This window comes from Vulpes vulpes, chromosome 2 (assembly GCF_048418805.1).
Source record: "Vulpes vulpes isolate BD-2025 chromosome 2, VulVul3, whole genome shotgun sequence".
Taxonomy (NCBI): domain Eukaryota; kingdom Metazoa; phylum Chordata; class Mammalia; order Carnivora; family Canidae; genus Vulpes; species Vulpes vulpes.
The window spans coordinates 152,858,685-152,873,216 of NC_132781.1; the positions used below are offsets into that span (position 1 = coordinate 152,858,685).

At 50.5% G+C, this 14,532-nt stretch overlaps 1 protein-coding gene across 2 annotated transcripts; it reads left to right on the forward strand.

The window, feature by feature from the left end:
- The first annotated feature begins 4,891 nt into the window (after positions 1-4,891).
- KDF1 (keratinocyte differentiation factor 1) lies at positions 4,892-13,329 on the forward strand. Of its 2 annotated transcripts, none has more exons than XM_026014410.2 (4): positions 4,892-5,012; positions 10,662-11,729; positions 12,189-12,263; positions 12,714-13,329. In XM_026014410.2, the coding sequence occupies exons 2-4, from the start codon at positions 10,694-10,696 to the stop codon at positions 12,794-12,796; spliced, it is 1,194 nt and encodes a 397-aa protein (XP_025870195.1). In that variant the 5' UTR covers positions 4,892-5,012; positions 10,662-10,693; the 3' UTR covers positions 12,797-13,329. The 2 variants fall into 2 exon arrangements, with proteins under 2 accessions (XP_025870195.1, XP_072606758.1); XM_072750657.1 differs by having other exon boundaries at positions 5,000-5,073.
- Positions 13,330-14,532: the final 1,203 nt, after the last annotated feature.

Here is a 14,532-nt window from a genome sequence, read left to right on the forward strand (position 1 = left end):
GAGCAAGGGCCAGAGAAAAGAGGTTTCAGTGTGACCATCATGAGAATAACAGCTAACTTGTGCTTTTTGCAAAACATTCCACACAACTCTAGAGGGGAAGTATTTTCATCCCCGTTTTACAGATGGAGAGAAAGCCAGTGGCTTCTCCAAAGCCACAGAGTTGGTGAGGGCTCATATTTTCTTTCCTTCCATTTTTTTTTCTTTCTAAGTAAAGAAAGTAGTTCTGAGATGCTTCAGTCATCATGTTCTTACATGTTAATCTACAGCATTTTAGGCAGCACAGAATTAGAATTTTGTAGTGCAGCTCTGCCCTTTTACAACTAAACACATCCTAGAAAAAGCGAAACTATGGAGACAGGAAAAAGATGAGCGGTTCCTAAGGGCTGGGGATCGAATGGAGGGACTCACCACAGAGAGGTTTAGGGAAATTTTGAGGGGTGATAGAACTGATCTATATTGAGATTGTGGTGGTAACCATGCAACTGCATGCATTTTTAGAGATTCACAGAACTGTATCCTTAAAAGGTGAATTATAAGTTGAAATGTACCTTACCTTTTAAAAAAGAACGAATAAATGAATGGGGGACAAACTAAGACTCTAGACTCTCACATTTGTGCTACCTTGAGAACTTTGCAAGTGAAAACACCCTTAATTATTTAGAGCAGGGCAGCCCAGGTGGCTCAGCTGTTTAGCGCTGCCTTCAGCTCAGGGCCTGATCCCTGCAGGAAACCTCCTTCTCCCTCTGCCTGTGTCTCTGCCTCTCTCTCTTTCTGTGTTTCTCATGAATCAATAAATAAAATATTTTAAGAAATTATTTAGAGTATAAATATCTATTCTTTCATTCATTTATTCATAATAAAACAAAAGCATGTGAATCCATCATCCAACCCGAGAACTACAGCATCACTAAAAATTAAATCTATTTATGGTTTCCCCCACTCCATACCCCACGATATCACTGTTCTGAATTCTATATTCTTCATTCTATTGCTCTTTTTTTTAAGTAGGGTTTTTTTTCACACATAAATTATGTTGAGCCTTATGAATTTGCCATTTTTATAGGTCAAAACAGGTCACAACCCAGCAACTTCATATGGCTCAATCCAATATTATGTCTAAACATAGTAGTTCTGTTTTTATTTGAATTTTACAAAAAAAGAAATCATTCCATTTATACTCTTCTGGGACTTGTATTTTTTTTAATTAATTAATTTTAGTAATCTCTACACCCAATGTGGCACTAGAACTCACAAATGCCAAGATCAAGAATCACATGCTCTTCCAACTGAGTCAGCCCCGAGGGGCTTAAATTTTTCTTTTCGTTTTTTTTTTTTAAGATTTTATTTATTTATTTATTCATGAGAGACACACTGAGAGGGACAGAGACAGAGACAGAGGGAGAAGCAGGCTCCCTGCAGGGAGCCCAGTGTGGGACTCAATCCCAGGACCGGGATCACATCTTGAGTCAAAGGCAGACACTCAAATGCTGAGCCACCCAGGCGTCCCCGGGACTTAAATTTTTCACTCAATATTATATCACCATGGGGGATCCCTGGGTGGCTCAGCGGTTTGGCCCCTGCCTTCGGCCCAGGGCATCATCCTGGAGTCCCAGGATGGAGTCCCACATCAGGCTCCCTGCATGGAGCCTGCTTCTCCCTCTGCCCGTGTCTCTGCCTCTCTCTCTCTCTCTCTCTCTCTCTCTCAATCTCTGTGTCTCTCATGAATAAATAAAATCTTTTAAAATATATATTATATCACCATGATTCAGCCACATTGCTATTTTTCATTCATTTTCTACTGTTGTATAATTATTCCACATTTCTTTGTTTCCTGTCAATGGCGTTTGGGTGTTTTTATTTTGGGGATACCATGAACAATGTTTCTACTACTATTCTTAGACATGGTTCCTAGTGCATGTGTGCATTTTTTTAAAGATTTATTTATTTTAGAAATATAGCTCTCATGAGCAAGGAGAGGGACAGGGGGAGAGGGACAAAGAGAATCCGAAGCAGACGCCCCCCCTGAGTGCAGAGCCCACTCGGGGCTTCATTCCAGGGCCCTGAAATCGTGACCTGAGATGAAATCAAGAGTCAGATGCTAAACTGACTGAGCCATCCAGACACCCCATATGTGTGCGATTCTTGTGGTGGTACCCAGGAATGGACTTGCTGGGTCTTAGGATATACAGGTGTTCAACTGTACACAATGTGACTCGCTTTCTGAGCTCCAAATGAGGATATACCATACCACTTGCCCCCAAGTGAGAATGTGGACAAGATATGGTGGGAGTTGTGGAGGGTTTCTGGTGGAATTGAGCACCTATTGTGTACACGTGGTAGGGGACCCATAGAATGAGATGTTGGTGCCCTGAGAAATAAGATAGGGAAAAAAAGAAACCCAATTGCCATGGAAATCATCTTCCAAGGAGTGCTCCACCCTGGCTGGACAGGGGAAGGTTTGAGACCCAAACGGAGCAGACAAAGGACTCTATCCTAGTTGGCAATATCTCCATCTAGGGTTAGGAGGTTGTGTATCTGGTATATCTGGAGCAGGAGAGGCTTAGGCCATGCTGAATTCCTCCCACCTACCAACCCTTACCCCAAAGATCTCTTCACGTATCCTTTATCTCATTTTGCATGTTATCTTTTTTCATTCTCCCAATTGGAGAAGATACTATCATCTCCACAAATGAGGCTTAGAGAAGGGAAGTGCCTTGCCCAAAATCATGTGTTTTATTCCAACTGCCTGAACAGAGAATTTTCCCTTCCTTATCCTCAGTTTCCACATTTATAAAATGGGAACGATAACACCTAACCCACCTCACAGACTAGTGGGAAGATTAAATAATACCATTCAAGCTTGAGTCCTGGAGATGCTCCTTGAAAGTCACTTGTTTGAAAAAAAAAAAAAGTGGGGCGCCTGTGTGACTCACTTGGTTAAGCATCTGCCTTAGGCTCAGGTCATAATCTTGGGGTCCTAGGATACAGCCCCACATCAGAGTTCCCTGTTCTGCTTCTCCCTTTCTCCCTGCTCCTCTCCCTGCTTGTGTTCTCTCTCTCTCAAATAAATAAATGAAATCTTTTTTATTTTTTTTAATTTTTATTTATTTATGATAGTCACAGAGAGAGAGAGAGAGAGAGAGGCAGAGACACAGGCAGAGGGAGAAGCAGGCTCCATGCACCGGGAGCCCGATGTGGGATTCGATCCCGGGTCTCCAAGATCGCGCCCTGGGCCAAAGGCAGGCGCCAAACCGCTGCGCCACTCAGGGATCCCTAACTTATTTTTATTTTTAAAAAAGATTTCAGGGATCCCTGGGTGGCGCCGCGGTTTGGCGTCTGCCTTTGGCCCAGGGCGCGATCCTGGACAACCGGGATCGAATCCCACATCGGGCTCCCGGTGCATGGAGCCTGCTTCTCCCTCTGCCTGTGTCTCTGCCTCTCTCTCTCTCTCTGTGACTATCATAAATAAAAAAATAAATAAAATAAAAAATAAAAATAAGTTAGGGATGCCTGGGTGGCTCGTGGTTGAGTGCCTCCCTTCTGCTCAGGGTGTGATCCTGGAGTCCCCCATATCAAGTCCCACATCAGGCTCCCTGCACAGAGCCAGTTCTGTCTCTGCCTGTGTCTCTGCCTCTCTCTGTGTCTCTCATGAATAAATAAATAAAATCCTTAAAAAGTAATAAATTGGGGATCCCTGGGTGGCTCAGCGGTTTAGCGCCTGCCTTTGGCCCAGGTCGTGATCCTGGAGTTCCGGGATTGAGTCCCGCATCGGGCTCCCTGCATAGAGCCTGCTTCTCCTTCTGCCTGTGTCTCTGCCTCTCTCTCTCTCTCTCTCTGTGCCTCTCATGAATAAATAAATAAAATCTTAATAAAAATAAAAATAATAAATAATAACTTAAAAAAATAAAAAATAAAAATAAATTAAAAAGAAAGAAAGAAAGTCACTTGTTTATTGGCGGCTACTGTTATTATTAAATTGCTATTAAGGGGAGCAGGAGGGCAGCCTCGGTGGCTTAGCGCTTTAGCGCGGCCTTCAGCCCAGGGCGTGATCCTGGAGTCCCATCAGGCTCCCAGCATGGAGTCAGCTTCTCCCTCTGCCTGTCTCTCTCTCTCTCTGTCTCTAATAAATAAATAAAAAATCTTTAAAAAGGGGGGGGGGGCCTGGGAGCACGAACCCAGGATAGGCGGAGCCCTGACTCCTTGCCACCTTGTGCTGTTGCCTCTTGCAGAGACTCCATAGGTTGTGGTAATCAAGGCTCACTTTGGTCGCCTCTGCTGTTCTGTGACGTGTCTTTCAGGACTGCACAGCCGCATCCTCCACCCTGCTTCTAGGCCCCAGAGTAGAGGTAGTTGTCCTCTCCCGCAGATTTCAGCAAACAGAGATGAATTGACCGGCGAGCAGAGGACGCCCACCCTCTATTCTACCTCAGGGTGAAGGAAGGAAATCGGAGCCCAGCAGTTTATTCCATCGAGAGTGTCTGCTGAGCACCTAGTATGTGCCAGTCCTGCGCTGGGCCCCAGGAGCATCGGGGGCAAGCCTAGACCCCGTCCTCAGGTCAGCAAAGGAGGGGTATGAAGACAAGAAAACTGTGTGCTAATTATTACAAGCCCGAAGTACAGAGAACTGTTCTAGTTAACGGGAAACCAGACAGGCCTAGGGGCCAGAAGGCACCCCAGGAGGCCCACGCCCTTAGAGCTGGGCCTTAAAGAACTGCCGAGCGCTCTCCAGGTGCGCAGAGATTGCTATAGGGCTCCCTGCCCATTTAACAGAAGGGGAGACTGACCGCCAGCGTCGGTCTGCCCTGCCCGCCTCCCTTGGCCGCAGCAGACAGCACCGCTCGGAGTCCGCAGGCCGAGCGCCCCAGCCGGGTGCCCCCCCACCGCCCCCCGCGCCCAGGGCGGGGCCTCGGCCCAGGTGCGCGGCGGCGGCGGCGGCGCTTCGCGGAGGCAGGAAGTGTGTCCCCAGCGGCGGCCCGTGCAGCGCTCCCGCGAGACGCTCACCTGCGCTCCAGGTGAGCGGCAAGGGGGGCGGGGGGAGGGGCCGAGCCGGAGGCGGCTCACCTGGCGGGACAGGTAAGCCCCGCGCGGGCCCGTGGGGGCGCGAAGCACGGCGACACTGGTGTGGAGAGACCCCCGAGGCTACACCTGGGCGGGGGAGGGTCCCGGGGCCGGTTCCGCGGGCGCCACCCTCCCACTTCCGGGGTGTGCGGGCCGGGCCGAGGAGCGGCCCGAGCGGGCGCCTGGGCTGGGCGGGCAGAGAGGGGGCCGCGGGCGCCCCCGGGGCTGCGCTGGCGGGCCGGGGCGGGGGCAGCGTCGGGCCGGGGCCGTGCACAGCCGGAGGAACGGTGTCAGGGCGGGCACGGGGCTGCGTCTGCCCCCGGGCGGGGGCCCCTGCAGCTGGAGAGGGTGGCGCCCGCCCCCAGGGCACTGCTGGCGTAGGGGCTGTGCTAATCGGAGGGGCAGTGCCGGGGGCTGGTCCTCCCTCGCCCCGGGAGTAGGTGCCCCCGGATGCCGGAGCCGCGGGCTGAGCCTTTGGGGCAGGAAATAGAGGGTGCGGGGATGCCGGGTGCGAGAGCCGAAGGCTGTTCCCCGAGCGGGCTGGGGTGCCCCTGTCGGCTTGGTGTGCAAGACTAGGCTGGGTACGGGGGTGGGGCCTGTCCTGGGGAACCTCGGGAGGAGGGGGATGGTACAGAGACAGACCCCCGTGTGTGTGTGTGTGTGTGTGTGTGTGCGTGTGTGTGTGCGCGTGTGTGCGTCTTCTCAGGGACTAGGGAAGGGGGAAGAGCATCTAGGGAAGTTTGGTGAGGACGGGCTTAGGACCTTCTGACTCTGGGGAAGATCCCTGCAGTGGCCTGGGGCGCCCAGCGTCCGAGCCCCTCCCACGTGCCAGGCACCACACTAAGCAACCTGCCGGCAATATCTCACTTAAACCTTACGGTGACCCAGGATGATACTAATCTCTCCCCTTGTTAAAGTGGAGAAAACTGAGGCCAAGAGTTTTGCCCCAGGTCACAATAGGAGCAAGGGTCCTCCCCTCACTTAACCAAGTGACCGGGTGTTCCTAGGGTTTAAGGGGGGCGGTATGCAGCAACAGCTTGGGGAAGATAGAACCTGGAAAAAATGGGCTGAATTTGACTTCAGGCAGGTTTTGGACCTAGAGGTGTGGGGGAAACTGAAACAAGTTACTGTCCTTATCCTACCTAGGTCTTGGTCCCCACTTCCCTCTATCTCACCCACATTCCAGGTATGCGGCACAAAACAAAGTACCTGGGCTCCAGAGTCTGGTAAACCACAGTACAAATCCTGTTCCATCCCTTTCCAGCTGGGTGTCTCTGGGCAAGTCACTTCTGAGCTTCAGCTTCCCAATCTATAAAGTGGAGACAGAATACTTACAGAGCAATTGTGACTGTTGGGTAAAGTGAATATCCTCCTGGGCTGGACCCGTTTCTGGCCCATTCACTGCTGTTTCTCAGGATTTAGTACAGTGCTGGGCACATGATAGGTGCTCAGTAAACATTTGGTGGGTGAATTTAATGAATAGCAGCAAATCCTTAAGCCTTGGAGGCAGAGGAGTGACCCAGACCATCATCAGTAACCCCTTGATGTTTTTACAAACCCCAGGTACCCCAGAACTCAGTGTGGTTCAAACAGCATAGAGGCACCCGCCCTCCTCATCCAAGGCCTGAGCCTGAAAGACTTGGGGTTTCCTGTGTGGTCCATCCATGGGTACAGGCTTGTCCATGGGGCTGGCAGCTGGCCACTTTGCCCCCTTTCTCCCAAGTAATAGATGGAATGAGGTAGTGGGTTAGAATCGGGGCTAGGCTGCTTGGGTACAAATAGATGTGTGGCTTAAACAACATATTTAACCTATTTGGGCCTCTCAGTGTATAGTAATAACAACAATAATAATACCTACAAATAAAGTTGTGAAAATTGGTTTAATATATTCACAGCACACAAAACAATAACCAACTCATTCACTAGAATACAGACTCCTGAGGTTAGGGAATTTTGTCTGTTTAACCACTGCATCCACCAAATTTAGGATAGTGTCTGGCACTCAGTAGGCCCTCACTAAATATTTGTTAATTGAGTGAATGAATGAATGAATGAATGAATCCATACTCATTCCCACATTGCTCAAACCAAGGCAAAGGTTTTTAACCATGGGCTGTCTGGATCATGAGGGACTTTTTTTTTTTTTTTTTTTTTTTTTTTTAAGATTTTATTTATTTATTCATGAGAGAGACAGGGAGAGAAAGGCAGAGACCTAGGCAGAGGGAGAAGCAGGCACCAGGTAGGGATCCCAATGTAGGACTTGATCCCGGAACTACAGGATCATGGCCTGAGCCAAAGGCAGACAGTCAACCACTGAGCCACTCAGGTGTCCCCATGGGGGACTTTCAAGTCACCTATTGCAATCTCCTATTTCATCCCCCTCCCCCGAGCCTGCTGCTACCCCCATTCTGGTCAGCCTAGAGCCTAAGTCCTTTTTCTTTGTACCCAGTGGTCCTGGTTCTACTCTGAGGTCACACAGAACATGTCAGTCCCCTGAAGCACTTACTGTGCCCAGCCCTGTTCCCATACTGAGGTGGAAGGGAGTCAGACACAGCCCCTGCCCCTTAGGGTCATATAAGCTTATCTTCAGTTCAAGGCCAACCCAGCTGACAGAGCCCAGCAGAAAGCTATGAGGAGAGGTGTTCCCATCTGACTTGGGGAGCTGGAGGGGCCTTGGAGAAGGAATGCCGAATGAGGCCAGGGGGGTGGATTCCATAACTGTAAGAATAGAAACTTCCATATTCTCTTACCCAGACACCATGGCCGACATTCCTTCCCTCCCTCCCCTTCTCTTTTAAGACACATGCACCTTCTGATTTTCTTGGGAAACTTTTGAGATTAGCTTGCTGACATCATGCTCCTTTACCCCTAAATGCTTCAATGTGTACTTCCTGAGAATAGAACATTGTGTTATTTAACCACAGTAATCAAATTCAGAAAATTTAACACTGGCATAATACTATTAAATAATACACAGTCTCCTTTTAAATTTCACCATTTATCCACATCATCCAGTTTCCAATTTTTCCTCTTGATCCAGGATCCAGTCCAAGATCACACATTGCATTTAGTTGTCATTCCCTTAAGCTGGGCTTGTCTGATGTCTCCTCATGATTACATTCAGCTTACGCATTTTAGGCAGAAGCACTCCTTAAGTGATGTAGTATCCTCTTGGTAGAGTGTCAGAGGCCCATGATGTCAGTTCATCCTATTATTGGTGACGTTAACTTCGATCATTTGATTACAGTGGAATCTGCCAGGTTTCTCCAGATTTTTTAAGTTCTCCCTGGCTGCCTCAAGTAGAAGGGAATGGAAGAGGATGAAATAGGAGCCTTGACAATAACCTGGGTGAGAGATGATGGTGGCCCTGTTTAAAGAGGTGGCATTTATTTGCCCACAGAAACACTGTCTGTTAAAGCCAAAACTGGGACTCTAACACAGATATCCTGATGTCCACCACATCACCAGTTCTAGGACCCCAATGCCATTAAATCGAGGATAGAAAGATAAGGGATCAATGTTGCAGAAAATCCAGGTTATTCCTGGCAGACCCCTATATGTGATCAAGGACCTTCCACATATCGCTATATAATGTCCCCTGACTCCGTCAGGCATAGTTATTCACTCCCATAATGCCTTGTATATCCTACACGTTCTATCTCAGGAGCTTTTAAGCATCTATTTTTCCTACAAAACCACTAGTGAGTCACAAAAACAGGATCCGTAGTTTATTTGTCTTTGATTTTATGGTGCCTAACATGGGCCTAGGCTCAGTGATTATGGGATGAATGAAATCTTCACTCTGAGCTTGCTTGCAACCAAGTCAAGAAAGGACAGAAGGTAGAAAAAAAAAAAAGGAAAGGAAAGAAGGTGTATTTTGTGGTTTGGCTTTCTTGTCTAATCAAAGGAAGCAAAAGAGTGCTTGGCGTTAAATATTGCTAAGAGAGCAAAACCGATCCAAACTGAAACATTGACAGGGGAACTGTCACACTCTCATGTCTGACTTGAAGGAAGAGGGGAAAGGAAGGTAGTGATGGTCAGGTTCTGTAGAAAGTCACATGGAAAGGCATTTGTTGAGAACCTCAGAGACTCTGTTGAGTAGGCTCACCAACAGTGGGAATAAACTGGGGGAGACCATTCCCTGGAAAGTGGTATCTCAGGAGATTGTGATAAAATATACATTGCATAAAATTTACCATCTTAAGTTTTTTAGTACCATTTTAACCATACAGTTCTGTGGCATTAAACACATTCACATCGTTGTGTAATCATCATTACCATCCATCTCCAGAACTTTTTCATCTTCCCAAAGTGGAACTCTACCCATGAAACACTGACTTCCCATTTCCCCCTGCCTCCAGCCCCTAGCAACCACCATTTACTTTCTGTCTTAAGGATTTGACTATCCTAGATTTTTCATGTAAGTGGGACCATACAACATGTGTCCTTCGTGTCAAGTTTATTTTACTTAGCATAATGTCTCAAAGCTCATCTATGTTATGGCAGGTATCAGAATTTTATTCCTTTTAAGGACTGAATAATATTCCACTATATGTATACGTCATGTTTTCTTTATTCATTCATCTGTCAATGGACATTTGGGTTTTTCCACCTTTTGCCTATTGCAAAATATATATATGCTACTGTGTTACCTTGGCATACAGATGTCTGTTTAAGTCCCTGTTTTCCATTCTTTTGGGTGTATATACCCAGATTTGGGATTGCTGGGCCATATGGCAGTCCTGTGTTTAATTTTTTGAGGAACTGCTGTACTGTTTGCCACAGCAGCTGCACCACTCTACAAGGGCTCCACTGTCCCCACATCTCCAATGCCTGTCATTCTCTGGTTTTTCAGTAGCAGCCATCCCACCGCATCCCTGGGTGTGAGTCCCAGGGCATTTCTTTTTTCTTACAGATTTTATTTATTTATTCATGAGAGACACAGAGAGAAGTAGGCAGAGGGAGAAGTAGATTCCCTGTGATGGAGCTTGATGTGGGACTCGATCCTAGGACTCCAGGATGACCCTCAGCTGAAGGTAGATGCTCAACCACTGAGCCACCCAGATGCCCCGAGATATCTTTTTTAAGATTTATTTATTAATTTGAGAGGGCGAGGACGGGCAAAGGGAGACGGATAGAGAGAATCCCAAACTTTGCACTGAGTGCGGAGCTCAATGTGGGGCTGGATCTCACGACCCTGAGATCATGACCTGAGCCAAAATCAAGAGTCAGACACTTGACTGACTGAGCCACCCAGGCACCCTGTCCCAGGAAATTTTCACATGTAGGTTGGACCAGAGAGAGAATTTCTCTTTTTTTACTTTTTTTTTTTTTTTTTTAATTTATGATAGTCACAGAGAGACCGAGAGAGAGGCAGAGGCATAGGCAGAGGGAGAAACAGGCTCCATGCACCGGGAGTCCGATGTGGGATTCGATCCCGGGTCTCCAGGATCGCACCCTGGGCCAAAGGCAAGCGCCAAACCACTGCGCCACCCAGGGATTCCCAAAGAGAGAATTTCTTTGGGAGAGAGGGACAGTAGGTGAAGGTTCGTGGGCGTAACTGTGCCCTTGAACCTGACTCCTTCCTGGCCTCTCCTCTACAGGTGCCTGACTGCAACAAATCTTGCAATGAGCCATGCCCCGCCCTGGACACCCCCGCCCATCATCTGGGCCCCCACGCTTGGGACCCTGGGAACAGCCAACAGAACTATGCCTGGAGACTTTTGATGAGCCGTCCCAACCTCCACCAAGCCGCCGCACCCGCAGGCCAGACCCCAAGGACCCTGGCCACCATGGGCCGGAGAGCCTTACCTTCATCTCCGGCTCTGCTGAGTCGACTGCTGAGCCCCCAGCCTGTTGCCTGCTCTGGCGACCCTGGGTGTGGGACTGGTGCCGGGCTGCGCTCTGCTTCCGTCGCTGCCGGAGTTGCCTCCAGCGTTGTGGGGCGTGCATGCGGGGCTGCAGTCCCTGTTTGTCTGCTGGGGACTCCCCCGAGGGGGCTGCTGAAGCCAACTGGGCCAAAGACCACAATGGAGTGCCCCCCAGCCCCGACCGCGCACCTCCCAGCCGGCGGGATGGCCAACGGCTCAAGTCAACCATGGGTAGCAGTTTCAGCTACCCTGACGTCAAGCTCAAAGGCATCCCTGTATATCCCTACCGCAGCGCCACCTCCCCAGCCCCGGATGCGGACTCCTGCTGCAAGGAGCCACTGGCCGAGCCCCCACCCATGCGGCACAGCCTGCCTAGCACCCTTGCCAGCAGCCCCCGGGGCTCTGAAGAGTACTACTCCTTCCATGAGTCAGACCTGGACCTGCCCGAGATAGGAAGCGGCTCCATGTCCAGCCGAGAGATTGATGTGCTCATCTTCAAGAAGCTGACAGAGCTGTTCAGCGTACACCAGATAGACGAGCTGGCCAAGTGCACATCAGACACTGTGTTCCTGGAGAAGACCAGTAAGATCTCGGACCTTATCAGCAGCATCACCCAGGACTACCACCTGGATGAGCAGGACGCTGAGGGCCGCCTGGTTCGCGGCATCATTCGCATCAGTACCCGCAAGAGCCGAGCCCGCCCGCAGACCACAGAGGGGCGCTCCATGCGGGGTGCTGCCCCTGCTGCTGCCCCTGACAGTGGCCATGAGACCATGGTGGGCTCAGGGCTCAGCCAGGATGGTAGGTGGGGTTCCACACGGCTGAGGGGCAGAGTGGAGGACACTCTGGCCAAGGGGGGGCTGCAATGGGTTGTGGCCACAATGGGCCCACCCCTCAGCCAGTCCCTGCTCCCTGTTGTCTTTTTCCTCCCCTTTCTCAACCCCTCTGTGTCCCCTAAGTGGCCCCTCTGTCCCCTCGCTGTCACCTGCCAGAACTTGCAGGCCTAGCCCAGGAACCCATGTGAATTTGGACTTCTGCCCTGGCCTAACCAAAACCCCCACACCTGCCCACCATCACAGATGCACGCATACACGCATGCGAGCACACTCACACACTCAAGTTGTGTCTTTGTTTTAAACATTGGTTCTCTAAGTCGGCCCAGGGGTAGGTGACCCTGCCCTCGTCAGGCAGGAGCTAAAGTGGGGGGTTGGGCTAAAAGGATGTGATAATGACCACTGCCCCCTCCTGTTCCCTCCCTAGAGCTCACAGTGCAGATCTCCCAGGAGACTACTGCAGATGCCATCGCCAGGAAGCTGAGGCCTTATGGAGCTCCAGGTTTGGTCCTGACCTGAGAGTGCAGTGATGAGAGTGCCCCGGGGCTCCCCCCTCCCCCCTGCATGTCCCCTCTCCCAGAGGGTGGGTGAGGATGGGATCAGAAAGGGGCCAGAAGCCTGAGCAGCCACAGACCCCATTCTAAGCCCCCCAGTCACTGGGGACAGTGAAGAAGGCGGGGGCCATGTGCTAGCAATGAACAGGCACCTGGTGTGCTTTCTACTGCTGCCTTCTTGGTCTCCATAAGCCCCCAGGAGTGGTGTCATTACCCTTTTACAGACAGTAAGGCTGGGGCTCAGAGAGGTCAAGAAGCTGAGTGGGTCATCCAGCCAAGATTAGACTGACCAGGCTTGAGTCCCACTCTGTTCCTTCTCAGCAGGCTTCTCCCTGCCCATGGTACCTGGATGAGCTCCTTCCCCTTTCTGAGCCTGTTTCCTCTTCCCTTCCCCTTAGGATACCCAGCCAGCCATGATTCATCCTTCCAGGGTACAGACACCGACTCATCAGGAGCACCGCTGCTCCAGGTGTACTGCTAACCCCAACTGGGCCCAGGGCAGCAACCCCTTCTGGGAGAAGTACAGCCCACAGCATGAAGAGTGGAAGCAGGAGCCCTTTTGGAGGAAGCTGGGCCATTAAGACCAGAAGCAGTGGCCACCCTGGCTCCTCCCACCTCAGTTGACTGGTTCCTGAACCATGTGCATTTCACTGGGCCATGGTGCCCACATCACCCTGGTTCCCTTGCTGGCCTGACCCCTGACTGGGCCTGTTCCTTCCTGCTCGGTCTTCAGAAGCCCGAATCATGGAAAGCAAAGACTTACAGTTCCTTTCTGGGATTGAATCCCAGCTCTACCCCCATTATATGCACCCATAATCATACAAAGTTCCTCCTCCCCAGGATGAGGGTGGGGGGAAAGGGTGATAGCTCACAGAAGCTTATCTTGAATGGATTGGGTTGGGGGCAGGCAGGGTCTGTCTGGAATTCTGTGGGCAGTGCCCACTCCACATTATGTTCTACTGGTTCTTGGCTGATGTTCTGTATACTAACACGACCACAGTTGCAAGTACAAAAGTAGTAGATGACTGCCTGGTCATCTCGGCTGTGATACTGCCCTTTCTGTCCAATCTACTGGACTGATACACAGAGCAGGAGACAGGATAGAGTGCCCAGCCTGCCTTAGCATTATGGGGTCAGTCAGAAGGCTAAAATGAGAGCAAGACTGCCCACCTATGAGGTTCACTGAGTTCCAGGTAAAGAGCCAGTTTCTGTACCTGAGAAAGGCCTAATAAGTGGTTTCCATCACTGTTGAGAGGTTCTTCTAGGCAGGCCTACCAACTCCTGAAGGTTGGCATGTTCCCAGCCATTCTTGCAGCTTCCCCAAATCCTTTGAGCTTGGTCAGCCCCCACCCAGCCTGACTTGAAGCCCCATCCCCCTCTTCCAGGTTCTGACAAAACACCAGGGTCTACTGGAATCTTCTTGACCTTCCCAACAACCCTGGAGTGGGCTCATTCTTTGATGGACTATGAGGCTAGGGCTCTGAGGGGTCAAGAAACTTGGTCACACAGCTAGTTAACTGGCTCTGGACCTGGAAGCTGGCCTCTTGGCAGTTTTGCCCCAAAGCTGGCAAGCTGACCTGCTTGGGGCAGAAGCGAGATGTTTGGACACAAGCCTAACTGGGTTCAGAAGGATCCTACTTAGCCCTCCCTCCCACACAGGAGAGTGTCCTCAGCCTCTCAGCAGTGAAGACAGAGCAAGCCCACCAGCCCATCCTTGCCCAGGATCCCTCTCCTTAGCCACTACCTCACCTAGAGCCCTCACAGCATCCTTCTATTGTCCTCATAGGCCCTTTTGGAAAATGACAACCAAACTACTTATCTAGCTCCCTACAGACACACAGGCCGGTCCCCTTAGGGGCTGTGACCATAGGCCCCAGTACCAGGGACAAATTGGCCCCTTTCCTGCAGCTCCGCCGTCCCATCCACGGCCAGGCCTCTCCAAGACTGAGTGTGTCTACAGTGAGAGACTGAGAGATGTAAATGGAATCAGGTCCAGCTGGTCTTAAGTTCTGCTGAGTCATGGGCCCCTTAAGAATCTGACGTATATTTTGGTCCTATAACCAGAAAAACTCACCTATGCTCAGTCACAGAGACTAAAGCCTTGTTTTAATTTTCCCTTTTAAGTAAAGAGAAACCGCTCCAGAGAGGTGTAAGGACTTGCTCCAGGTCACATGGCAGGATCTGGGAGGGACTCCAGGCCCCCAGCAGGCACAGTGA

Bases quoted from the DNA above. Each gene is read 5' to 3' on its own strand.
- KDF1 (XM_026014410.2), top strand. From the start codon at position 10,694: ATGCCCCGCCCTGGACACCCCCGCCCATCATCTGGGCCCCCACGCTTG. The intron at 11,730-12,188 runs GTAGGTGGGGTT...TTCCCTCCCTAG, and splicing joins CTCAGGGCTCAGCCAGGATG to AGCTCACAGTGCAGATCTCC. The intron at 12,264-12,713 runs GTTTGGTCCTGA...CCTTCCCCTTAG, and splicing joins GAGGCCTTATGGAGCTCCAG to GATACCCAGCCAGCCATGAT.